Source organism: Cygnus atratus, chromosome 4 (genome assembly GCF_013377495.2).
Source record: "Cygnus atratus isolate AKBS03 ecotype Queensland, Australia chromosome 4, CAtr_DNAZoo_HiC_assembly, whole genome shotgun sequence".
Lineage (NCBI taxonomy): Eukaryota > Metazoa > Chordata > Aves > Anseriformes > Anatidae > Cygnus > Cygnus atratus.
The window spans coordinates 61950819-61977082 of NC_066365.1; the positions used below are offsets into that span (position 1 = coordinate 61950819).

The 26264-nt window shown below is 45.4% G+C and overlaps 1 protein-coding gene across 2 annotated transcripts; it reads right to left on the reverse strand.

The window, feature by feature from the left end:
* Positions 1-1718: 1718 nt before the first annotated feature.
* On the reverse strand, positions 1719-26114 carry LOC118259458 (ADP-ribosyl cyclase/cyclic ADP-ribose hydrolase 1). Of its 2 annotated transcripts, none has more exons than XM_035568993.1 (8): positions 25454-26114; positions 11679-11811; positions 10981-11116; positions 10106-10188; positions 8287-8363; positions 7488-7580; positions 5128-5214; positions 1719-3180 (listed from the first exon to the last, which is right to left on the reverse strand). In XM_035568993.1, exons 1-8 carry the CDS (start codon positions 25678-25680, stop codon positions 3099-3101), a joined length of 918 nt encoding a protein of 305 aa, XP_035424886.1. In that variant the 5' UTR covers positions 25681-26114; the 3' UTR covers positions 1719-3098. The 2 variants fall into 2 exon arrangements, with proteins under 2 accessions (XP_035424886.1, XP_035424887.1); XM_035568994.2 differs by having other exon boundaries at positions 11679-11808; positions 25454-26037.
* Positions 26115-26264: the final 150 nt, after the last annotated feature.

Consider the following 26264-nt stretch of genomic DNA (forward strand, 5'->3'; position numbering starts at 1 on the left):
TTGGGTGCTTCTTGCGTTTCCGAGCAGTGCTCTTGGCAGTGTTTGCTATGGGCCTGAGGCACGGTCTAGCCCATTTATCTTGAACAAGTTGTGACAGAGGTTCACTTCATCAGGTTGAAAGCATTTTTTTCAAAATTGGACATGTTTCAAACTAGATTAGGAAACATTTCTTCCATGTGGTGGAAAAAAAAATGCATGCTTAATTTTTCCTTTTATTTAGGTGTCTGTGAATTTGGGACTTTGTATTAGCTTGGGAATGTTTTGGTTTACATGTTTTCAGCAGAGCAATTGGCTTTGGAATGATACTTGCCTGGCAGGGCATGTCTGCATGGCATACCAGACGTGTGAGCGTGGATAACAAAAACTTTTCTCCCTTTGTGAGTGCAAACGAGCCGTTGGGGTTCTGCCGCCTGCACCCTGTACCTCCACCTGCAGATCCACAAAATTTGCAGCCCCTTTTGCCAGCAGAATAATCAATCGGAATGAAACCAGGCGATCATCAGGTCAGTTATTCTCCTAATGGTAACTGTGGTTTATTGCCAGGTTTCCCTGTGAAAGTGTGGCATTTTACACGCTTTTCAAAGACGTTTTGCTGGGATGTTAATACCAAACAAACAGGGTTACAAAACTGCCATTCACTTAACCACAGTTGCCTGTACTGAATGTGCGCTGCATTTTTCAAAAGCACAGATTTGCTTTTTAAAGTTTTGTTATGCAACCCCTGATAAGAACAGTAATCTTTCTTAATATGGCTGAGAACAGCGTGTATATATGTGTGCGTGTGTGTGTGTGTGTATCTGTGTTCAAGATAACGATAGGACGTTTCACTTTCCACTGCCTACAAATTAAGTAACTTCTCTGTACATGATGGTGGAGGGAGCAAGGGTGCAGCCTGGGGAGGATATGCCCTGAGGCCTTTCTCTGCTTTCCTGGCCAAGTATATGGGGAGTTTCATATTTTAAGTGAATTTCTGAGTTATTTTTCCTGTGCATTTCTGGCTGTTGACAGATACCTAGCTGATAGTCACAGGGTTACATTTTCTCTATCTGAGCATATGTCTAACGGGTCTGTGCTGCGGACAGTTCAATGTAACTTGATCAAACCAAGACAATCCCAAGCTACTTGTTAATCATCTCCCCTTGCAGCACACCATACTTTTCTCCTGGCTTGACATGTACCTCCTGTTCTTTGGTCATGCCCAGAAAGGAACAAACTGCTTTCAGATAGCCAGAGGCACGGGAGGGAGTCCCTCTCAACTCAGATCATCCCCAAGTGAGAGGCAACTGCTGAAGGCCCTGCTGCCCCTGTGCCTCAGCCTTGTGCCTTGCCCCTCTGGTCCCATCCCCACTCCCTGCTGGCAGGCATAAAACACATTCTGACAGTAAACAATGCTGCAAGTTTCCATGCATCCTCAGTTCAGGCTAAGCACCCACACCACCCCCATGGAGATGGCAGGGCCATACTCCTTCATTAATGCCTGGAGGCAACTTCAAAAAGAAATAAAAGAAAAAGGTAAAAACTTTGGGAAGGAAGAACAGAACTGAAGATGAATTCTCCTTGGTTTGCTGAGTTAGTTCTTACTCTCACAGTTAAACATTCTGCAGAAATGCTTGTAAAATTATTCCATTTATTTTTGACTTTTAATTCATGCAAAAATCCCCCTCTTTTTTAGGAAGCAGCTTATTTTCATGTCCAGTCTGAGGTTAACTAGAATGTGAAACTCAATTAACAGCATTTGCCGTTAGCAATTTTATTAGAGTCTTGATTTGACAGTCAACATTTTACATTACATCAGAAAAGGTACAAAAGTGAGCTTGAAGACAGACTCTTGACTTATAGTCAGAAATAGCCTATTTACAAGTATTAATGTATGTCTGAGTCAATGCATCTAAGCAGTTACATTACAGAGTGCAAATAAAAATCATTTCAATTCATGTAAACATTATGGGCAAGGGCTCGGGTATGGTCAAGCCCAGTGCAGGCTCCTGTATTATAGGGCAAACGTTTATCTAGAGGTGCTCCAAGTTATACTAGCTTGCGTGGTCACTAAAATACACAGCATTACAACCTTCTGCTTGTGAGTCATACACTGTAAGGCCTCACCTTTCGCCTCAGCACCTGAGGTCAGGAGAGACTCCTTACTGCAGCAGCCTCTGGATGTTTGTCTCTATCCCAGTGGATGGCCAAGCTCTGGCCTGAGGGGCCCTTTACGAAAGCTGGAAGGCTCACACTTACTGCTATATTAAGAAGAGAATGCAACCTGAACCACAACTATGCTTCCAGTAGATATTTCAATGGGAATGCCTGAGTCAGTCTTGCTATTTTCTCTCCGCAGCTACCCACCAGATGTGTTCTTACAGATGCTGACAATGCTCTGAGCAGCTTCTGGTCTCTTCTTGGCTCAGCTCTGCTGTTTCCCCATTAGAAGATAAGAATTGCTTTCTCTCTTCCATCATTGCTTTGCCTGATCAGAGGTGCCACCGTCCCTGGGAGGAAGGGTCAGAGCCTTGCCTGGCTCTGCTTGACTCCAGGGGCTCTATTGCCCGGTAAATGCAACCTCCAACCTTCAGATGCAGCTACAGGAGGAGAAATCCCAGGCCTCCCTTATTGATTCCCCTGACCTGTACAAATCATTGGTGTCTATAACGTGTGCCACTGGGCAATATTCCCTGCTGGGGGATATTCCATGTGCTCCTGGCATTTCCCTTCCAGCCTTTCTAAGGCAGCACACTGATCACGGCAAGTTGTGTCTCCACTGGAAACTCTTTGTGCACGCCCCAGGGAGCCCTGCCCTGATGCTCTGTGCACAATGGGAGCTGCACAAGAGGGAACAAACCAGAACAAAGCTTCTGCCCTCAACCATCGAACAAGTCCCTGGCCCTCCTGAAACAGTATGCTCGTTTGCTCATATGTGTACAGGAATCACACGTACGGCACCACCTCCTGCTACTTGGCTGTTAGTATCACAGCAAGGACTGCTGGTTATTGGCTCTGTACACCATAGCACTATTTGTCCCTCTAAGCTATGTAGCCACGTCTTTTCCAGTTTTGCACACAGATAATAATAAAAAAAATCAAATAGTGTGGAGCACCGTGTTTCACGGAGTTTCCATGCTGCTGGGGCAAAGCCTGCAGTCCTGGTGGTCAGGATTACGTACACACTGAAGGAGCTGGACCGGCCTGGGATAAAACATAAAAATAAATAATTAGTCACCACGTGCAAGTAAAACAGAGAAATTCCACAGGTACTATATGCAACATGAAAGTCAAAGGGCATGTTACCTGTGTGTGTATCAAGTAGATGTCTTTTCTTAAGGTAACTTTTTTTAGACACTGCTGCAGAAAGGTAACTTTGGTGTTAATAGGCATCGGGGACAAGAGCAAGTGGCTATGAGGTGTAGTGAACTCACTGCATGCCAACAATGCTCTCATAGCAGAAATATATGAAAAAGAAGATATCTATCACTGGCTACGGAATTGCTGCCATGCTGGAAGTTCATCATCCTGCTTATCCTGCGGTAGCCCCTGCTGATACCATGTACAGCTGTTGCTAAAAATATTATTTAGGATTAGATGTTTTGTTACAAGTACATCCAGTGACTCGGGTTTTTGAGTTACTTGTGGAAAACACTGCTGACACTGACAAAAACAAGAGGTAATTATCAGCATCAATTTCTATGTGGCACCAAACACCAGATGCTGAGCTGATACAGATGCACACAGTTCTGTCTGCAATGATTTCAGAGGAATTATGCTAACTTGTCCTGTCCATCCTGAAAAATTTTACTGCACATGTAAATTACTTATTTTATTATTGCTCTGTATGCAAAATACTCATTTAAAAAATTGTCCATGTTGCTCTACATAGTTGTTTATGCATCTGCTAGTTAAGTGCTGACTAAAAGCCCTACTTCTTATTCTATCTTCAGAAGCAAGTTGTGAGTCTCAGCAACATACTCTTCGTGAAGTGTTGAAGGTTTCTTCGTGTGCTGCGCCATGGGGGATCTAAGTTACCACATATTTCTTCTTTCTCCCTGGTCCCTTAGCTTCTTTAAACTTAGGCTGAAGTAATTTGCATTTGCTTGCAAGTCCTGGAAGTATTGGTTAAAGATTGCAGTTACCCAAAGAGAAAGCAAGTCCATGAGCATCATGATTCTGGCAGAAGTATGCACTACACTAGTGTTAGTTTCTTCACAATGTGCAAGAACCCATTAATCAGGTTCAGCAATACCTGAACAGGAATGTATTACTCTGCCTTCAAGAGTAAAATCCTAGCACCACGGAAGGTATTTATAGGGCAAATGTCTCTTCCACAGACAAACTTTCCCTTATATAAAACCAATGTCGTGAACTCAGGTATATATAGAAATGTTTGTTTACTTTGGAAGGGTTCTTATCGAAGTATGACTTCTTCATTCTGAAAAGCTGTTCCTAGCAGATAAGATAAGATTATAGAGCTTTATGAGTAAAACTGGACTCTGGCTGCTTTTTTAATGTCACTACAGAACATTCTTCCTCTGTGTGAAGGTCTCTGAACTGACACAGAAGGATAAAGGTCCTCAGGCTTTTGTAACTCCTCAGCAGGCACATAGAGATTTCAGTCAAGTCAGAACTTGGGCTGTTCTGCTTCCTGGACTCCTGACAATGGGGAATCATACTAATTAATAATACTTATCATGTCCTGTGTCTCCCTCCCTGACAAAGTATCTGGATGGAAAGGAAGCTCCAACTATAGTGAAGGAAGTAAGGACCATCCTTGACACAGCGTGTTATCTGCATGCAGCCAGGAGGAAAGCTGCCCGTTTGGTTTTGATTATCCTAGGTAAAAGCCTGGTCAGATGAAGGAGTTGAAGGAGGCTGGATTGCTTCTTCTCTGAAGGCAGCCAAGCATGCCCAACAGCCGTGACCTTCTGGAGTGCAGGGCAGAAAGCAAGCTCCAGACGCAGCCAACAGGAGCTTTGCAGCACTAGTGGAAGGCCCTGAGAAGCACACAGCACACTGAAAAGGTGTGGTGGAAGCAAAAGGGGAGTATGCTCTAGTTTGCTGTAAACCAGGAAACTGATATCAAGCAGAGACGGAGACGCAGTATTAGTTTTATGTTAGCAAGTAGACACCAATGAGAATTACCTGTAATTGTCTTCACAGGTGATCGTAAAGTTTCGCTCTTCTAAGATGCGTTTTAACCTCTGTATGGAATGACCTGAGCATGACTCGCTGGAGAGAAAAGTCTTCTGTTACTTGTGTTCCTCGAGTGTGCGAGAAGCTCAGCTGAATTCAATCCTACGTCACTTTATTTCAGATAAGATTCTTAAAAAGCAGATATTAATCTGATTTGCTAATGTGCTGTGAAGCCCATCTAGGTGTGTGGTGCTTTGGCTGCCATTGGGTATTTGCCCGTAGAAACTATTTGATGTTCAATCGCTTAACTCATACAAAAAGTTTTTTCAGGAAGCTATCTGTGGGAAATAACTCAGTACTATTCACAAGTTCAGTGTACTCTGGAACTGCTCCAGAGGTGCTGGTGGCCTCCATCCACAGGAACATGATATAAGGCTCATTCAAATCTGTGGAAGGACAAAGGGATCGAGTCCTCTGTGCAATCAGAGGGAAAAAGCCAATCACAAAATCCAGCAGCTACTTCCCGAGTAGGACATAAGATCAGTGTAAACAGGCAAAAAACATGGGAGGAAGCAGGATATGATGGTCTCCTGTTTGTTTGGCTCAGTCTGCTGGATGCTGCTACTCTGTTTCGATAAGCGTCTGTTTCATCTACTTTTCCATTGGTAAGAACCCCAATTTCGGTTATTTCTGTTCTACCCAGCTAATGGTGTTTCATGAAGCTTCTAGCAATGTCATACCTTTGAGATCTTTATCTTAATTTGCTTGCAATAGCCCAAGGGGCCCTCAAGTTGCATGCCAAATGTCAGAGGCAGGCAGAACTACTGCAAAAGACTTGTTACCCTGGGCAAAAAAATCATCTCTTGGTCCAGAGTACGGGACACACACACATTAGGACAATAATACAATACTGGGACAAATCAAGGACTGTTCCTAACACATGGCATCAGCGGAAAACAGAGCCAGCTTTTCCTTGTTCACAAGACTTAGCATATCTTATCAGTGATTCAACATGAGATACAATCAGAAGATAAAAGGAATAAAATATTACCCTTCCTCTTCCTTGGAAGTAAGTTGAAAATAAAAAAAGAAACTGTTGTGAACTTGGCACGGGAAGAGGATGTGTCAGGAAGGCTGGCAGGGTACCAGCTTGTTGAAGCTGTTGAGAAGCAGGAATGTGATAGATTTGCTGATGCTGGGAAATCACGGCAAAAAGGACCAAGTGCCACGTACAGGGGAACGCATGCACAGATTACATATTCTATGTCCTTTTCTTCAGCAAAACTCTGTGCAGGGGGACATCAGAATGGGACACCAGAATATGTCTGGCATGCTGACTACATGACAGACGTGTGCTTGTGACAGACACATCAGGTTGTTTGGCAGAGAAACGCTCCTGGGTGTCAGTGCTTATATTAGGGGAGGGCTTGCAACACTGGAGCTGGCACTGTCTGAGAGTGAGACTGCCTGAGCACGGGTCTCTGCAGGGTCCATACTCATTCCTGAGACCACCACAGCCTCTTTCCTGACACACTTTGTCAGAACTGGTGCCTCTGGCATGTGGGGTCCTTGTTAAAAGGAGAAACCACAGCAGTGCATTATAACCACGTGAACCACAGAACCACAAAGACAGGGGTCAAAAGCACCGAACCTCATGCTTGGTGCTTGAAATGTGATAGTTCTGCAGGGAATCTGAACAGGATGAAAAAGGTCACTCAGAAAGGCTCAGATGTGATCTGAGGTCACCGTTCTGGTATCAGTAATTCCATAAGTATTTCAACTACAGATTTATTATTAAAAACGACAATCACAGAATCATTTAGGTTGGAAGGGATGACTTGAGATCATCTAGAACAAGTCAGCTAGAGTAAGTTGCCCAGGACCCAGTTGGGTTTTGAGTATGTCCACAGATGGAGACTCCACAACCTCTCTGGGCAACCTGTTCCAGTGTTTGAAATTACTTTGTCAAAATGGCTCTGGTCACCTGATCAGCATATTTATACTATTTCTATGGGGAAAAAAAAAAAAAAAGGTATTTCCTGATGTTCATCCTTGCAAACTTAACCTGCTCTGTGCCTTAAGTGCTGCACCCGTGACAAAGATCTGTAGAGCTCAGTGGATTTGGAGTAATGAGGAATTTTAAAGTCATGGGACTTTTTTAAAGCAAAAGAATATAATTGTATCTTAGCTGTAAGCAACCAGCTGTAACTATGAAAATACTAAAGAAAACAACACTAAAAATGTTATTCTTTCCTGTAAAGTAAGCAGCTAGGAGACCGAATACAGAGCAGTTTTTCTGAGCAGGTTTAAGACAGTGTCACTGTTAGACAGACATTCACCCCTAATCATTTTGTATTAGAGTGGTTTACCTTTGGGGTCCACCGATGTCATGCATAAGCCAAATCTGTATTTCAGAGACTTTATTTGGATTTAAGTTAAAGACCTCAATACTTCCAAAAATGCTGTAAGAATGGGACATGAAACATTCTTAGTTATCTAAGTAAGAAGTTCAGAGTATGTTCCCCAACTATTACCACTTAGTGTTGCTGTCATCCCGAGTGAAAGAATGTTAACTTTTTGCTGGATTTTCATAGACTATTTAATTACTTTGTTTTCCCCATTTTCTCCCCATTTTTATTTCACTTTCATGAGATCTTCTGAAACTGTCTGCAGACAGAAACAAGCTAAAGTTTTTCCATCTTATGTGCCTCTTCTCCTGTAGTTTTATTGGCTACGGTTTTGGTTTGGCACAAGGAAAATGAACATGGCTGTTCTCCTGACCAGCACAGTATTCATCTTTCTGTATTACTCAAGACTACACTTCTTCCAGGTAACACGAGGAAGCACAGTCTAGAGAGGAAAAACCAGGTCAGCTCCACAAGCAGCTAGAAGTGTCACTCCTGTGAGTGTACAAACCCAGATTAAATGTAATAAAGCTACTTTGTGCAGTAATATCATTCTGGAGATCCTACCCATATACCCTCAGAAGGATTTCAGTTGGAGACACTGTATAGAAGGAAATTAAGTGAATAAGCTCTACAACAGCCAACAGTTTAGATCCCTATATAAATTCACCGAAATCCCATCTGCACTGGGACTGGGACTCACTGGCAAAGATCTGCTGACCAACACGCATGCCCAAGAGAAATGTGGATGCCGCGTAACTACCTGCTGCTTCTGAAAGCTCCAGCTTCTATCGATCCATTAAGCATCACCTGAACCACACCACATGCTGCTTCTGCAAACTAAACAAAACAAATGGATATTATAATCTGGCATTGCAGGCAGTGCCACATCAAGATCTTAGCTAGCAGAGATTACTCTAACTTCTTTGATGTCAACAGAACGGACTGACACAAGCAGAGGATCTGGCCAAGGTTTTTACAGATGTCCATGCAAACACAAGCCTCTAAACACTACGGTAATACTGCCATAAAGCTGCATTAACCAGCCATAAATTGGCAGTCCGAGCTCGCATGGGATGGTATAACAACTTTGCTGCCACGATTTTCAGTTTTTAAGGGAGGATGCAGCTTTCCAGAGCACCAGCAGCTGCAGCTGTCTGACGGGGCTGTTTGCTCCCTCAGCAACATGCAGAAATCCTCAGGCTGCCTTAACTTGAGCAGTGAGGACGAGCCAGAACAGAGGTACCGCAAGTTTAAGGACATGCAAAGCATGCAGTAGTTGTTACTTTGTGACTCACACTCTGTGTGCTTTTGCGGCTAGGGATTTTTCCCTCCAGTGGTTTTAGTAAAGCTCATCACCAAGTTTTGTTTGATTTTTAAATTACTGGATCATCTAATCACTGTTCTTTCATTCTTTAAAACTTGTGTCCAAATACTTTAAGACTATTAGGTTACAACATAAAGAACCCACAGTACTCCAGATACATAATCCATCAGTAGAATAAATTAATTTTTAAAAGCTTAATACAGAATGACTGTTCTTATCAAATCCTTCAATTCTTCTTACTTATAAACAATGTGGCTCAAACCCAGCTCTCAAGAGTTACAGGAGAGGTTAATTATATGTAACTTTCCAATGTAATAAGCATGAGTTTCAGTAGATCATAAATTTATTTGGACTAGAAGGCTTATAGTTGAGCAAGCCTGACTCTGTATGGTGGTTTTTCCCTCCCAGACTCTGGAACTGTATATCAAAACTGTTTTGAGCTTGGAAACCTTATGCACGCTAGTTTACCCATGAAACAATATTTTACAGTGAGTAGACTTTTTCTTACATACACAAGAGCTGAACAATACATTGAGCTTGTTCTGCACCTGGAAATCATCTATTAATAGTTGTTTCAAGGCTAAAATCTTCTGAGACATGTAAAATTAAACTGATCCAGGAGAGTATTCTTTTTTCTGGCAGGTGTGAAATGAGCATTCTGTAAAGTGCTGATCCAACAAAGCCAGGCAAACTGCTTAACTCGGATTAGCAAGGTCTCATGCATGTGATCAGAGTTGGTACGTGCACATGGATGGGCACAGCACAGGAATGTTGGACGGTAACACTGTGGGAAGATGTCCTCTTCAGGCTTATGCTGGGAAGCTGCAAGGGCACTTTTGGCCACTTGGCAAACTTCTGTGCCAATCTGAGAGCTGCTCTCAACACTAACAAGCTCTAAGATACTGTATTTTAGCAGTTTGGGCCCTGTGATTTAATTGAGGGGGTTATTATTACTGTAAGTCTTATTTGTAAAGCTCCAGCTGTCTGACACGTATTGTTCTCGACACTGGTGTATAGCCTCTGTCCACAATAAGAATGCCCAAACTCTGATGACAACTCTGGTCCAACTTATATAAAATATATAAAATATACAGATTTCCAAACCTACACTTTCTGGCACCTAATGTTACAGTCCTTTTGAACTTTTAGTATTCCACTTTTTAAGTCCGACCTGCAAACTCAGATTTTTGACAGTGCCAGCAAGTTAGTGCCTTTCAACATCCTCAGGCTAGGGGAGGTTTATTCTAGATCTTACCCTCTTGGAAGCCATTTTCCAGAATACAGAGACGGGGTTGCTCTCACATTCACTCCGTTTTGGACAAGATTCGTAGTTGATTCCTGAGAAGAAGTACATTTATTTATAGAATAGCTAAGACTAGAGTGAGTATTGTTACAACATTAATACTGCTTTGAAAGATTTGCCCCCTGTCAAAGCAAGATGGCTACATGAGGAAATGGCTCTAGAAGGGAAGAAGATTTGCATGTGTTCGAAGGTCTCCCTCTTTAGTCACACATGTCTCAGTGAGACAGCTGGAGGCCTGGTATGCAAATAGTTCTCAGAAAACTGAGTACGGAAAAGATGTATTTCTAAAGATGAGAAACAGGCTGGCTCTTGGCAAATACTTTCTGATTGTGTTGAAAAATTTAAATTTGCCCAACTTTTCCTGTAATTCCAGCCCAGTTTGGAACTTGCTAGCCTTAAGCATCAAACCAGGAATCATGAGGGCAGCAGAAACCCAGGGTCCCTCCATACTGCCCCATCACTGTGACTGGCCTATGGCCAGGACCCCTTTGAATGGGAATTCTTATTTTGCAGTTTGTCCTGTTGAATTTACAGGAACCTACCAAATGATATAGATAAAGAGGGCTAGATGTAACCATTAGTCCAAGAAGCAATTTGGTGTCTTAGCAGTAGCCCGAAAGCTGTGTTTTTTTTTTAAATTAACCTCAGAACTAAGTATTATTTTCAGTTTTCCATAACATGGGGTGGTAAAAATAGTTAAGGTTTTAAAATAAATTGTGAAAAAAAAAACATGTGAAAAGGGACTGTGTCTAGGTCATATACAAGAGAAAAGAATAATCTAGAATTCTAGTACTCACATTTGGTTTGCAAAAAATAGGGCTTGTTACCTGGGGCCGAAGGGTCTCCACACCACGAAACACCATCAAACATATACCCCAGCAAGGAGTCCTCCAAGGTTAGGAGATTGTGGCTGGATTTTGTGTAACGATGAGCGAGGTCATTTGTCTTGCTCCAAAACAGTGACTGTGAAATAAGGTACAATGAGCAATAACTGATAATTATACTAGAACTGGTCAGGACATTTTCCTGGAGAAAACCTGTAAGTTTTCATGCTAGTGAAGGAGTTTTAGTTTTTTACTGAAATGCTGCATGTTCCCATTAGTGGGTCAGTTCTTATTTCTGCAGTCCTTGCTCCCATTTCCAAATTTTTTTGGGGGTGGTTACTTTTCATGGAAATGGATGCGCTCAACCTGGAAAGTATTTTGAAAGAAAAGTTCTCAGTAGTTCACATAGCATATATATGCAATTTGTTGTGTGCTTCTGAACTACAGGTGGAAGATCAGCTTTTTGGAATCAGCGTCTCTATATCAGCAGGGTTGTGTACTCCTTTCAGAGATCTGCATGCCCGGGGAACAGGGATTAAGCTCTGTAGCTTAACCAGGATGACCCTGGCAAAAATATCAGTCTTGTCAATCTACAAACACCCCCAGTTCCTACGGAAAAGATCCATTGCTCAGAGCACTGTAGAGATCTGTCCTTCCACGGCAATCCCTGTTGTGTAGCCCACCCAGCGTCACGTCATTACCTTGTTGCAGGGTATGGGATGACCTGCCAACTCCATTAAAGGCTGATAATCTTCTGCGGTAGTATTACAGGGATTCTTGTAAATGAACGCATATTTAAACGATTCCCATATTTTTAGGCAATCCGTATCTCTGCTGAAATATAAAAACATAGTTAATTAGTATTTATGAGTATTTATGATTGTGAAAGGATCTGTTGCATTCAAACACTATGGATAGATTTTAAAAGAGTTCTGATCGTGCTCAGGCATCAACATATATATTATGCATTAAAAAGTAGAGTATTTCAGTGAATTGAGCATAAACCGAGGAATGAGCAGTTCTAAAACATCTCTCCCCTGCATTTTGTATTACTGATTACTGCAATACCTGAATGCCCTCTATGTATTTGTCCCTTAAAAGAGTGGTGCTAACAACTAGGAGATCAAATTTCTTGATTATTCATACTAAATCATGAGAAATAAATGTGGCAGAATATAGCAAAATGTGCCTATGAGCCTCCCTGCTGAGTGTTTGACCCTACCAGAACAGTATCTATAGTTTTATCTAAAACGTAAGCAGAGGTCTGGATATTTTGGACCTGATATTTTCAGTTAAGGGCTAGCTTGCAGCTGTGGACTCTGCTGGAGCCACTGGTGATTTGCACACGTATAGGTGAGATCCGAACCAGGTGCTCACTCCTCCAGTGGATTTTTTTCAGTCTCTTTGTGATCCTCCACCGTGTTACCAGCTCTGCCCTTTCTGTTCTCCCTGGTGTGAGTCAGGAATCCCCCTGAATTTACATGGGAAGAACGAGTGCATGCCAGGACACAACCACAGCACCGCGGTCTACATCAACTTCTTAGCACGTTGCTTCATCAGCCCTGGAAATAAAGCATGTCTCCGCTGATGGAAACAGAGCTCCTTTTTGTAACACTGAGAGGAAACTGGCTGCACACTGCTGACAAGAAATCACCTCTCTGCACTGAAGTAGAGGCACGCTCCCTGAAGCTGCAGCATCTAAGGCATGGGACTGCTCAGGACATCTGCTTTCTTGTGCTTGTAGGAACGAATGAAAACTTTCCATTAAGATTTTTAGGTAATTCCTAATTATTGTCTGCCTACTATGTGCTTTCCAGGCTGTCCCCATAGGTACAGGTTGTGCTGCTGCAATTTCAGGCCCGTTTTGAAAGCCTGCCCCTGGGAGTGACAGCCACCCAGCCATTCTGCAGCTCTCTTCCCTATTCTTCATGTAAATTCCAGAAGTTGACTGCATCATCCTGCTGTCAGCATGCTTGAATGGAGCTATTCTGGCTACCGGAGACTCATCCTCTCTTCCTTCACTATTTGTAATCACCTCCCAGGGCGTTCCCACTGAAAGCTGTCTGAACAATGGCCTTTGTCTTTTGTGAAGACACTGATGCCTTCAGAACATTGCAAAAATAGCAGGGATCAGTTAGCATGTGGCACACAGCTGCAGGCTTCATTACCTGCCGGCATTCAGGTAACAGGTAGGATGTGGAACTCGATTAGTCTTATAAATAGTCCTGAAGGGATTAAAAGAACAGTTCGGTGGCAGTTCATTGAGGATTTCAGAGCATTTTACAAGTTAATCGTCACTACAGTTGTGTGAACTCATTCCCACTGCTTAACTTGATCCTGATTGCCACTGAGTGCCCGTTTGAGCATCAGAGGGGTGAAGGGAAACAGGCGGCTGAGCCTAGCCTGGGGGACCCAAAACCCTTCCTCAGCTCCCAGCCATCTCCTTGCTGTGCTGAGACGTGTCTGCATGTCAATGCTCTTCCTTCCACTCCTAAACATTATGGAGAAGAAACATCATGCACAGGGAAAGTCAGAGGCTGTTTGGATGTGTAAAGAAGAGCTACAGCACCTGGCAGCACCACCTCGCAGTGGTAATGCCTCTCCTCGACATGCAGCAGGGGCCTGGGCCAGTATCACCCCGGCAAGGACCACAAAGGATCCACAAGGATCCACAGCAAGGTGTCCCGGCCTTCCTCCCCTTCTGCCTTTACTCATTACATTAGCATCGTGTGTGATATTGTTTGGTTCAAACTAATGAACGTGGCTTCTCACTCGGTGCTGGTTTGATGGCAGCAGTAGCCTGTGTCCCACGACGCGCTCCCCGCCCTTCCCACATGGCTACCGCCATTCTGGTTTCACAGCTGGCTGCCCTAAAGCCTTTACAACACCTCTTACGTCAAAGCCAGCTGCCCGTTTGCTCCACAGTTTTACCTCCACAGTGTGTTGATTGCTGTGCTGTCGCACCGTCACGTCAGGGAGTGTTCATGTGTTTTACGGAGCAAGGAAACCAGCATCTCGTGGGCCACTCTAAACCCAGGGAGCTGCGTCAGCCCAGAGCAGGGGGCTCACGAGGGGCGACAGCACGGAGCAGGCAGCCGCCCCTTTGCACTGCAGTCAACGGTATCATAAAGAGAACTTGTAGGGCTTGGCAGTAAGCACTGCGACAGCTCAAAGACATGTATGTGGCTCGCGGTTTCTAATCTGGCAGGTCATTTGTCCTCCTGGCAGGACTCTGTTTATTTTTTTTTTTTAAGTTGCTCCTGAAATCTGACAGATAAAGCAGTGCCAAGAGCCACAGCCGGCCACCTGGCCATTTCTTCTGTCATACGGCAAAGTTTTGCGAGCTGGGTTTCAGTAGACAAAATATTTCTCAAGGAACCACAAGAAACCCTGGGTTTGATCCCAAAGGCAGAGAGGCAAATGACGGATACATTACAAAGCGTTTCTGCTCCTGGCTCTAGCGATGACCAGGAGAAGCACGAAGCAATAACCATCGAGGTGACGCACGATCCAGCCCAGGCAGCTTGCTGAGTCACGAGTCCGAAGCAGGCTTTCCCAGCGCTGCAGCGCACCGAGCTCAGCGCTCGGTGCCGTGCGTGGCTGCCCCTGATGTCTGGGAGAACGGCGTTAACAACAAACCTGGCAGCGCTGAGCAAAGCTACGCGTAACGTCACAGAAGTGGCGGGGCTTAGCCTTCAAGTGAGGGAAGCTCTTCTGCGGCTGGTAATGAACGGTAAGGTATGGAATGGGCTTTTATATAAACTCGGCGATTTCAGCATTGTTTTGCAAGTCACGCCACAGAACGTCCAAGTAAAAAAAAACAAAAACTACCAAAGCTAAAGAGTATTCCATTTTCACTACCCTTGCACATCGACATGTATATTTTTACATCTGAATAAAAATAATTCATTGGTTTGCTTTCGGAAGGTTACTTCTCATACAAAATACATAGAACCTGTACGTAAACCTGTATACAAAATACAGCTTTTACCTCGCATCTCAAGAGCCTACACAGAGTTTTGGTTTTGGCTGATACGCAACAGGCACTGAGAGAGCTTTATGATTTGTTAATCCCAGCTCCAGGAAGAGATGGAATTCCTTCCAGCCTCACTGCTGATAAAGACAAGAGAAATAAAAGAAAGAAAATATTTGTGTGGAGTACGGTACTTAACTCTCATCCAGCAAAGGTAAGGCTAGAGACGTGCCGAAGCTCAAGTCCTCCTCAAAACCATATGAGAAGTTCGCTGGCACTTGGTAGGCTAAAAATTCTAGCAGGAATGCCTTCTGGTTGAAACGAGCACATCTTCCTTGCCAAAAAAATGCCTGAGTAATAGACAGTCCTCTGAGGGCTGCTCTGAGCCACCGAGGGGTGCTCTCAAGGAGCCAGCTGGACAAGCACCGTTGGCTTTCCCAACGTGCAGAGCTTTACCTGCCTGGTGCCCGCAGCCCCTGCTTCCCTCTCAGAGCATCCCAGAGGAACCAGGCAAGGCTTGGGGCGAGGAGCAGGACTCCTCAGTGTACGGAGCCAGGTGAGAAAAGAGGCAGGCAAGTTTTCAGGCTTGGAACAGCGAAAGATGTTGAGATGCTTCTGTGATGCCCGGTGTTGTGGGGAACACCCATGTAACTAGCTGACAGCTACCTGACTTGCACTTTCAGGAGGAGCATTTCAAAAAAAAAACACTCAGAAAGTGACGGCTGCGATACTTAAAGCTGCTTAGGAATTTTCTTAGAAACTTGTTCATCAGGGAAGTCCCGATCCAGCACATCTAAGACTGTCACGTCAATGATATCCTCGCTGGGAAGTTCTCTCACAGAACAGATTCATTTCCTTTTCTGTTTGCTAAAGAAGAAAGGAAGGGTGAGAGCGAGCACCAGGAGCCCGTGGGGAACGTGCTCATGTACCACCCTGCCGCAGGACCCACGTGCTTTTTCTGTTTTGGGAGGTTTTTGTGTGTTTTGGATTGCATAGTAATTCTGCGTCAAGCAAATATCGCATCTTTATGTATTTATGTTTGCGTAATGAATTTCTTCCCCCCAGGCTAACTTTGTTTATACTGAAATTTTTAAGGCTTTTCTTGTGTTACAGAATCCAAAAAAAAAATAAGCTAAGTTCAGTAACTGATAAAATGATTTTATGTGCATTTTTTCCCAAGATTTTAAAAATGAACATAGCTTGGGAAACGCTGTTAAGTGTGAAATAATAATTAACAGGGAACACTGAAACCTGCTGTAAGCTCAGGAACTGACCCTGTAGCCCTTTCTCTGGATAGGAGGGTCTGCAGAACTGGGCCTTGGGACCTTTTGCAGAGAGAGGGTCTGCATCCTGTACTGAGTACAGCAAGAAACGAGGGCTGAGATACCAATGCACAAAGCCATTAAAGCTCCATTTCCTTCTAAAATCCTAATGCTATGTATATGGCAAAGCATATCCTGCATTTTTCTTTGTATTTGGGTAGAAGCTGCATTTTCTTCCCATGAATTTGAGTATTTCTATCCATTTACTTTTTTATGAACACCGTATTAATTCATCGAAAGGAAGCTGGGGCCAAGAATATTTCCATTAGCAGCTGTCCCAGCAGCCAAACTTTAATGCGTGTATTATAAAACTGGACAGCTTCTGCATCACTGTCTCCTGCACGTAAGTACATCGGTCTGGCTAACCTTGAGAGCACTCTTGCACTTAAAGGAATAGGATGGCATCGAGAAGTCTCAATTAATATAGAACTTTTATTTTCTTTACTGTGCAATTGTATTTTATTTTTTAACTGGACATGACAGAGCAAATTCATCTGCAATTGAAATTGATTTAAGTGGTGTAATAACAGGGATGAGTTTCATCCCTGGTGACTTCAGTTACAGCATGAACAACATCTCGTCTTCAGTTCAGCACTGGATGCTATATGAAGGGCAGTGTTTCCTTGAGCTGTGTTGCCTCTAGTTTTTCACTCAAAAATCTGAGAGAGGTGCTTAAAGTATGGGACCCACATTAATTTACAAGTGAAAATGATTCCCAGGTGTTGCTCTGGAGAACTCAGCCAGTTCTGCCCATATTCTCCAAATCTCCTGCGAGGCATGAGGAGCTTCCCTGGTGAGACAAGGTCACCCATGTGGTCAGAGGTGGCTTCCCAAGGTCCTGAGTTTCCTTTCTAACACAGAACAACGTCTTCAGGCCATAAACTGAGATTTTAACAGTGGTCTCTGTGGTGAGGCTCTGAAGGTAGAGCTGGAAACAGTCCCCAGAGATCCCTTCTATAATTGGTCTTCGCAGGGACGAAGCCTCACGGGCCAGGCAATCGGTGGTTGCAATTTGCAGAGCAGGTCTGGGAGGCTCTGGCAAGTCAAGCTGGGTCTCACCTCTGGCTCCGCGTTGCCTTGTGCATGCACTTACCCCAGAGCCCTCCTCACCTGCTACCACTGCCAGCTAAAATTATAACGCAGGTATGCACCTGAGCGCTTAGAAACGTGGCTCTTTAACAAGTCAGTGAGAAGTTGTGTGGTTGGACCGAAGCTCCTGAAGTGCATCAGAACAGTTCACACCGTGCTCCAAGCGCAAGGCACCGTCTTCACCTGTGAAAGACCGAAACCTGGCTGTTTCGGAAGGAGACTGCACACCTATGGAGCTAAATGGGGCGGCAGTATTTCCGCATCAGACTTTGCCTGCTTATCTGTTTCCCTGCCTCTTTTAGGTGACTTGCAGCAGCTGGAGACAGTGTGCAATTTATATGTTCATAGTTTATTTTTTCATGTGAGCTTGTGAGTAGCTACGTCTACGTGGTCAGAAATCATGCAAAACACACCTGTGATGAGGGGAAGCCCTCTGTAACCCCAGATCCTTTTGCTTCCTTTTTTTTTTTTTTTCCCCCTAAATATTTTAGGGCTGCCCCTTCCCTTCTTCCAGCCTCACCGTGTCCCACTTTTTTGGGGCCGCTGCAAATCCCAGCCCAGGCAGCTGTGGTTGGACTCTCCTGCAGCCTCCTGCAGACAAGGAGCTCAGGCAGGGTGAACACCGCCATCCAGCGGGAGACCTCGATGGACTCTCTGGAGCAGCAGCTGGGTTCAGCTCCAGCTGGGCACATCTGCAGATCCCTGAGCCAGAAAATGGGTACGTGCATACATCGGATCAGATTCGTTACTGTTGTTCGAGCATCTAAAGTCTCCCAGCAGATATCTTGGTGCTAAAAATCAGGCAAGTGGGAATTGCGAGAGGTCAGCCCATGCCCTGTCAGAGCTGGGGATGTGAGGGGGCTACCACCTGCTGCTTTTAGCACTGGGGTAACACCAAGGGAAAAAGTTACCAGGGGAAAGAATGAAGGAAAAAAATCATGGGAGAGCTGCCAACCTCAAAGCCTTCAATGACCACTAGCATCCCACTACCCACTTAGCTTAATTATAATTGTCTGTCACCTCAGGGTTCGTGGTAATTGCTTTTTTTAATATGACAATGACGTACGGTGGTGGTTGGTTTGTTGTTTTGGTTTTTTTTTTTGACAGCTTGATTTTGTAAGTACTGCTCTCTGTTAATTAAACAGCTCAAAAGCAGGTAAAGAAAGCACTGCAGAAACTGCCTGGGAGAAGAGGCAGGCATCCAAAACCCTGCCTCAGGAAGATGCCATCTGGAAAGGCCGCCTCGAGGCAGAGCAACTGAAGTCCCCACAGCAAAGGTGGGGAGCCTAGAGGTCTGCAAGAAGTGCAAGCTGAGATTTCTCCTGGGCGTACCTCAGGGCTGGGTATGTTCATGGACACGGACTGACCGGGAACAAACGAGGGCTCCTTGTCACCCCAGCCCTTCCTTCTGGCAGGAAAGAGAAAGCTGCAAGGGCAGCTGAACGTGCGGCTTTGGTTTGTAGCTCCCGCATTATTTTATGCGTGGTGGGAACTGGTGCTCCTGGATGACACAACGCCTTGCCACCCTTCCTAAAAGTGCTGAGTCAAGAGGTGGCAGCTATAACCAATTAAAGTTCATCTATATGTATGTATGTATGTATATATATATATATATATATATATATATATATAACCAGTCAGATTTCAGCCTTCCCAGGTGAAAAACCACGCTATTTAAGCAGGTGGCATTTTCAGCGATGCTCAGTAACCTGGATGCAGTCTCTAGAAGAGCAGAAGTCTCACCTGGGCTGCATTTTGTCAGAGGGCTGCAGTTACTCTACCATTTAAGCTTCCAGGTGAGGGCCATGCCATCAACAGATACAGAGCCAACAAACGTAAGCTGGCAGCTTACCCCTTGATTAGAAAGCATATTTTTAGTATTGCTTTAATGTTAATCTTGGGAAAACACTTCTATGAGGATCTAAATAGAAGCAAGTGATAGCACGGAAACACTCAGTGGTTTAACGCAGCTGCAGAAGTGTTTCCTGTAACGCGAATTTGCAGTACATTGGCGCCCCTAAAACTGCTGGGATGTGGCATAAATGCCGTAAGTCAGGAGAATTCCCTGCTTAAAGGGTGGCACGTGTCAGCAGGACAAGGACAAGGGCACAAACCAGACTTATTACAACAGTGAGTAAGCTCCTTGGTAATATCTTACTTTGGTGTCATCTCCCGGGAAGACAGACTGCATAGCCAGCATCTCTTTTCACTCCTAGACACTTGAGGAAGCTCTCCACTTGACCCCAGAAAGGAAAAGGATCTAATCCTCTTATCTCTACAGATAAACAAACGGGTATTTCCCCACGGTGCTCTGAGATGTTCGACAGCTCTGGACCACACCTTGGCAGCGCCAGCTGAACTGTGCCATCAGGAAGCCACCCCCGAGCTTGGCTCTTCCCACTGGGAGCTCTACAGGTGTAGAGATCCCAAGCACAGAGTGCTGGAAGGGAACAAGGTTTTCCCTTTCATCAACAGCAAGGTCTTAGATCAGCTCAGCCAAGCACACGGTAATTTCAACCCCAGTGTGCTGCTAGATTCAGAGAGCCACCAGGCATTGCTCTGCACAGTCAACTCTGTAAAATCGACTAACAAGGGAGGCGGGAAGGAGCAGGCAGCTGACTCACTGAATAGCTGCATAAAGCTGCAGAAGAAAGCAAAGGTGAACAGTGGCTCATCAACAAACACTGATTCATTTGTACATGGCTAGAAATGATAGCCTCTTTGGTATCGGTAGGGAAAACCAAAGGCTAACACAAACGTGAAAGATTATTTGAAATGCCACTGAATCTTGCATTAAGAGCCACGAAATATCTCACCACTGTTAAGTAAATGTAAGAAGTTTGGGTATATGAGAGATATATAGTCATCGCAGCGAATAATGTAACTAGAATTAGGTATTGGCAACAGGCAGATGGGGAAACACGGCTGCCAAAGCAACAGCTGAACTCAGATCTCAGCAGCACTGCTGAACCTTACAAGTACGTTGATGGTGGCCCTGGAGAAGAGACACTAGAGAGATGACAAGGAAACCCAAATGGAGCCCTAATTTGTAGCCCAGAATAGTGAGGGAAACTTGCCTTAAACAGCAGGAGGACACATTTACAGGATCGATAAGGGAACCAGTAACCCTACCTTTAAGTCTTAAATACCCATTTGTGCCTACTGCATGATATACCCCAGTTCCCCAGAAAAGCTCAGTAGGCCATGTGGAAGTGTACCTCTGACCAGGGTCAACCAGTTGTTAACCTCTGTAATGATTTTACCTCAGTTCCCCAGAAAGGGCCGAAGTCACTCCTATACAAGTTAGGGAAAAACATTTGTAACAGATCTTGTTATAAATACTGAGGGCTAGAAGAAATGAAAAACAGAACTACAACAACGGCTAACAGAGAACAGGTATTAAAGGCAACACACTGGCATATGAAATAGGAAGGGAAATACTAAAAGCGTACACCAAAGCACTGTAAGAAATGTTCTCACTTATCATTTTAACGTTGGCTACCTTAACACTGAGAGACAAAGCAGAAGTACCAACAGATACCAACACCACTGATGCTACAGACGAGCCAAGCTGTTTCTTTTCCTATTTACCTTGCTGACCTCTTGAAAGCCTAAAAGCATCATCAAAGGAGTCAAAGAATAGGAGGGTACCCCTTAACATAAGGCATGCCTTCGTTACGAAAACCCAAATCCCGGGTAAGTTTGAATATAACGTCATGGTTACATAAAATAAAGCGAAGAATATCTGTGACATTGAATCAAAGCACAGCTGTTGTGAAGTGCCGTGCTTGACGTGAAAGTGTTAACAGTCAGCAAACAAACGCAAGGAAATTAAATTAAAAATGTCTAGCAAAGCGTGAAGGCGTAACACAAAAGTAAGCATACAAAAAAGAATTCCTCTCTAGAAGAAATGATGGTGCAAGCGTGATAGTATCTAACACAAACTCATGGTGCCATGGGTTTTTTTGACAAAATGTATCACCACCTCCACAGCCTGCAAAGGAATGGAAAGGAACAATGCATCCATGATCATGCAGTCAGAAGACAAAGCTCTCCCGAGCGTGCGCCAACTTTTACTAAATTTAATGGAACTGCACACCGTTGCAATTTGTTACAAGGGGAATTTGCGGCCAAGTTTAGAAACAACATTATTTTCCCAATTGTATTGAAGGGGGGTGTCTATGCTGTACGTCCACACAACGTTTCACGAAACTTTCCATCTGCATCTTCATCACAGGGCTTTGCACTGCAGTGCCAGACGTGCGGAGATGGCTGGGTCTGCACAGCCACACGCGCTACCTACATGGCTCCTGGTCCACGTCCTTGTTGCTCTCTCACTGGCAGAGGTCAGGCAGAAAATGAGCTGGCTTGTCTCCAGCCATTTTGAAGTAGTAGGTGCTTGCAGGCTTGGCTTAGCTTGATTGAATCAGACGGGTAAGTGACGGCAGATCTGAAGGTGGGGTAGCGCTACCTGGGAGTGACAAATCTCTTGAACTGCAGATGTAAGACGAGTTTACTTACAAACTGAAAAAGAAGCACTGTTTGTGTCTCCCAGACCACAGTCTCCTTACAGATAATGTTTCTTCCCCCCTCCTTCACAAGGTCACAGAGTGCTAATCGTATCTGAACTCAGCCTGCCAATTCAAAGAAGGGGCAAATCAAACCGGTGGGCTTCACAGCAGAAAGTTTTATGCTATGTCTGTAGCAATCTGTTCTCCCCCAGCAAGCAAAAAGGTGCAAAGCTCCTCAAGAACACCTGCTGAGCTCAGGGCGATGCTGACCAGAGCTGCTCTGCGGAGGGACCCGGCTCTGCCCAGCTGTAAGAGCCGGGCTCCACAGAGCACGGCACCACAACACGGGATCTGCACTGGCTGCTGGAAAACCACTCTGATTTCACCATCCCTGGCGATGTGTATCGCGTGAGAAGTGGAGTTTGAGAATTGTGAGTGTTCAGGTAGCCAGAAGAGGGAGCCTGTCTTCCTGGGAAAGAGGACACGAAGCAACTTGAGGTCAAACCCTTCCCTCAGCCAGAACTGCCTTTGGCTGTTACTCAGACGAAACTACAATGCATGCCAGTGGCCGTGGCGGATGAGCATGGGAATTCTGCAAGAGCTGTGGAAACGGAGTTTGCATCTGTTGTTAATGCTGAAAAAAACAAGACTACCAAGCTGTGACAGACTATTGCTTCAGCTCTGTCTTTTGGCAGCAGCCAGTATTTTCAGGGAAGCTGAAGAGAAATACTGCTCTTTAATGGGAACACCTAAATGCGCCGCTCTGTGTGCAGGGAGTGAAACCCCTAAAGCCTGCCCCTGTACCCCCAGCACTGTTTCCTAGACCTGGACCACATGCACAATGAGGAGCGTTTGGTATTCCCTGCCTGTTTCTCCCAAACTTCGGCGCAACAGCAGTTGTACTCCGGAAGAATAGCTGAGGAAACTATGCGTATAAATGACTTTTGAGCACTGTGTACACCTCTCTGCCAGGAAACACGTGATAGGTGAGCATCACCAGGACAGCAGCAGCAGAAATACCGAGGATTTTATTGCACACGGACAGTTGCACAGCCTTATCACCAAGAGGTGCTGTATGAAGTACTTAGGAGTGGCTCTTGAGCAAGCAACTGCAATAAATACAGCGCCTGAATGTTTTTATGGTTTTGGAGAATATGCAAACCGATGGGATAAAATCTGAATGCATATGAGGTGCTTATAAACCCATACCACAGACAGCAACAGTCCTTCCAGGAACCTCACTGACGTTGGCTCCAGGCCCTGTTTCTAATCAGAAAAGATAAGAGCACGAAAGGAGCCAGCTGACTGTGCTGCGTCCAGAGCACCACCAACGTGAGTGGGTGTGCAAAAGGCACCTCTAGGATTAAAGCTGCCCCAATGGTGCAGGTGTCGTTCCTTGGTGGCATGTCCACAGCCTTGCCACATGATTTATAGCACGCTGTTGCAAAAGCAGAGCCAAGTGGTGACTACAGACTCGTGGCCCCCATCCGTGATGCCTAAAAATCAGAAATACCATATTAATGTGTCGACAATCCCTCCCCCCCACTTTTTTTTTTCCAAAACCAGACAGCTATTCCAGTTTCAAAATACAGCATTCCAAAATATAGCAATAGCCACACTTGCTAACTACTCCAATGAACAGACTGCTACTTTCAAAAAACCGAGAACATTGTCAAAGACGTAACTTTGATGTCAATGGCTTTGGTATAAAAAAGTTAAAGCATGAAAAAATGTACACGAGTTTACTAAAAGCAGAGCTTTTTAAAGGAATGTGCATGTTGGTGTTAGATTAAAAGGGCACAAACAGACTATGGACAGATTTATCAGGAAAACAGATTTCTAACCATGGCAGTGAGGTTCCCGTAGCAGAAGTAGCCTAAGGCTACAAAAACCCTGGCTGAGTATAGGACACAGCTTGAGCAGCTTACAAGTGTGCCTGAGCTTCTTCAGTTCCATGTTCCTACTCCGTTTCTTTGATTAAGTGCACCAAAGATCCCACGCAACAGAAGATCCAAGGCCTACATTAGTGATGAAAGAGCACGGGATGAAAGACAGAGGGCTCTCTGATGTGTCCTAACGGCACTGGCTTTATTATCAGGAAGTGCCAGCGATGAAAGCAGTTAGTTGCATTACAACATACACCGACCTCAGTAGGATCAGAAATGGGGAATATGAGGTTAGGTACCCAGAAAAGGCAGCACCTACTTCTCTGTGCAGGAACCTCCTGAACATTTTGGGTGCATGTAAATGAACATACTTTTTTTCATTTTCAGTGCTCTCTCAGATAGATTTTACATTGTTTCTTTAAGAAAGTGAAAACAAAAACAACTAGAGAAGTCACTGAAGTCATTGAAACTATTAAGCATTGCTGGACTAGGCACAGCACAAAATGTTATGCCTCGAAAAAAACAATCTTTTAGAAAACTTACAATCGTGCGTTTGCAATTATTTCAAAAGTGTTCTTGAAAAAAAATAAGCAAATGATTCTCTTCTGTTTCAGATTCAGATGGTTTTGTGAATGAAAATGTAATAATTTCACATTTAAATGTTGAGTCTATCCTGTAATAAGTTAATATGCACTTTTAGAAACCTTTATGTGACTTTGCAAAGAATTCAGGAGCTTTTTAAATTTTATTTTAGAAGAGAAGCCACTTCACCTACACTGCAGCCGCTCAGGTGTTTAACATAAAGCATGCACTTAAATCTCTGCGTGCTCAGGCCATGATTTTCCATCTGCCCATTCCCCTCTAAAGCTGAAAATCAGCTTTTTCATACAGCCCTGAACAGAGGAACCGAAGAGGAGACCAAATCCAAGCAAGTTATGTACAGCTTTGTTTCCATCGGCTCAGTGTCACAAACACGAGAGGTGACATTGCCTTTTTGGAGCCCAAGAGCAGGATGGTCCTGTCACTGGGCTCACTGTGGCGGAAACTTCTACCAGAGGCTTACTGAGGGCACAAACAGGGTGGCTGGTGCCACAAGAAACAAAGAGAAGCCCTGGCTGCTCTGTAACCTGTCCCAAGGTGCTCGGCATCCCCAGCGCCCACGGGGAGCCCAGGGCTCTCCTTACCTTGTGCGCTGCCTCTCACTGAGGGGCTGGAGAGCAGAAAGTCAGCTCTCAGCCCTACTTGCTGGCAGGGACCAAGGAATCCTCCTCCCTGAGCAGCTCAGGGTGTGAGGGCACCTGGGGCTGCCTGCGTTGGCCATCGTACTCCCGGCACTCCTCGTGAAGCTGTGCCCCGTGCTAAAAGCATCTGTTTCACATAACCCTAATACATTTCCCAACACACTTCTAACATCTCTGTCCATCCCATAAATACGTGACAATCCTTCTCCTCCTTCCTGGGTAGTTTTGGCGGTGTGAACGCAGCGTTACACACTACAGGACGCTGGGCAGGTCGGATTATCTTCTCCACACTCCGACCTGTTATAACCCAGCTTCTGTTTCAGCTGGCTTTAAAGGGGTGCCAGTACGTGTCCGTGGGCGCCTCTTGACCCCGGATATTTACAAATATTGTCCCTTCTGCAGCTCCCCACCACCCCAAACCCGTCGGGTTTGGCACCACGCCGCCACCACTCACCCCAGCGCCGGGTGCCGCTCGGCCAGGTAGCTGTAGCACCTCCCCAGCACGATCTCCCGCAGGCTCCTGGTGGTGCCCCTGTCCTGCCACCTGAGCGGCTGCCCGCCGGCCGCCTCCCTCCCCGGCATGAAGACGGAGGCCAGCACGACGGCCAGGACGAGGGCGGCCAGCAGCAGGGCGATGCCCGCCAGCAGCACGCCGCGCTGCCGCCTCCGCGACCCAGGCATGGCGGCGGGAGGCAGGCCCTGAGGGGCAGCGGCTTGGAGGCCCTGAGGGGCAGCGGCAGCTGCGGGAAGCCGCCGGCCAAAGCCCCCCCTCCGGCCAGGTCCCTCCGGGAGGCCAGGCTGGAGCCCCCGCGGCCCCGTCCCGCTGGTTTTAAGGGCGTTGTTGCCGGCCCCCGCCTCGCCTTTCGCCGCCTTCTGCGCGGCTCCCCCCCGGAGGTCGCCGGGGTGTGGGGCCCGAAGTCCTCTTCCCCGCGGCGTCCCCCGAGCCCTTGTGGCGGTGCAGAGCCCTTTGCGGCCACCCGCCTTGGGCTGGTGTGCGAATAAAGAGCGAAATAAATGTGTTTCTAAACGCTAGGCGTTTACAGCAGGCGACTAGTGACTTTGCGGTTGTCTTAAAAGTACGGGGTAACTCATCAGCAACCAACGGGACGCTTTCTGTCTGACCCTGCAAAGAGCCTGGGCTCAGCTGGCACACGAATTTCTGGCAGTGTGTCAGCTGGGGTGTCTGAGGGAATCTGAGGGAATAATCTGCTGGAGCAGTCAGCACTCAGTCCTTGTTCTCCCCTCCACACAGCACAACTCTGCTT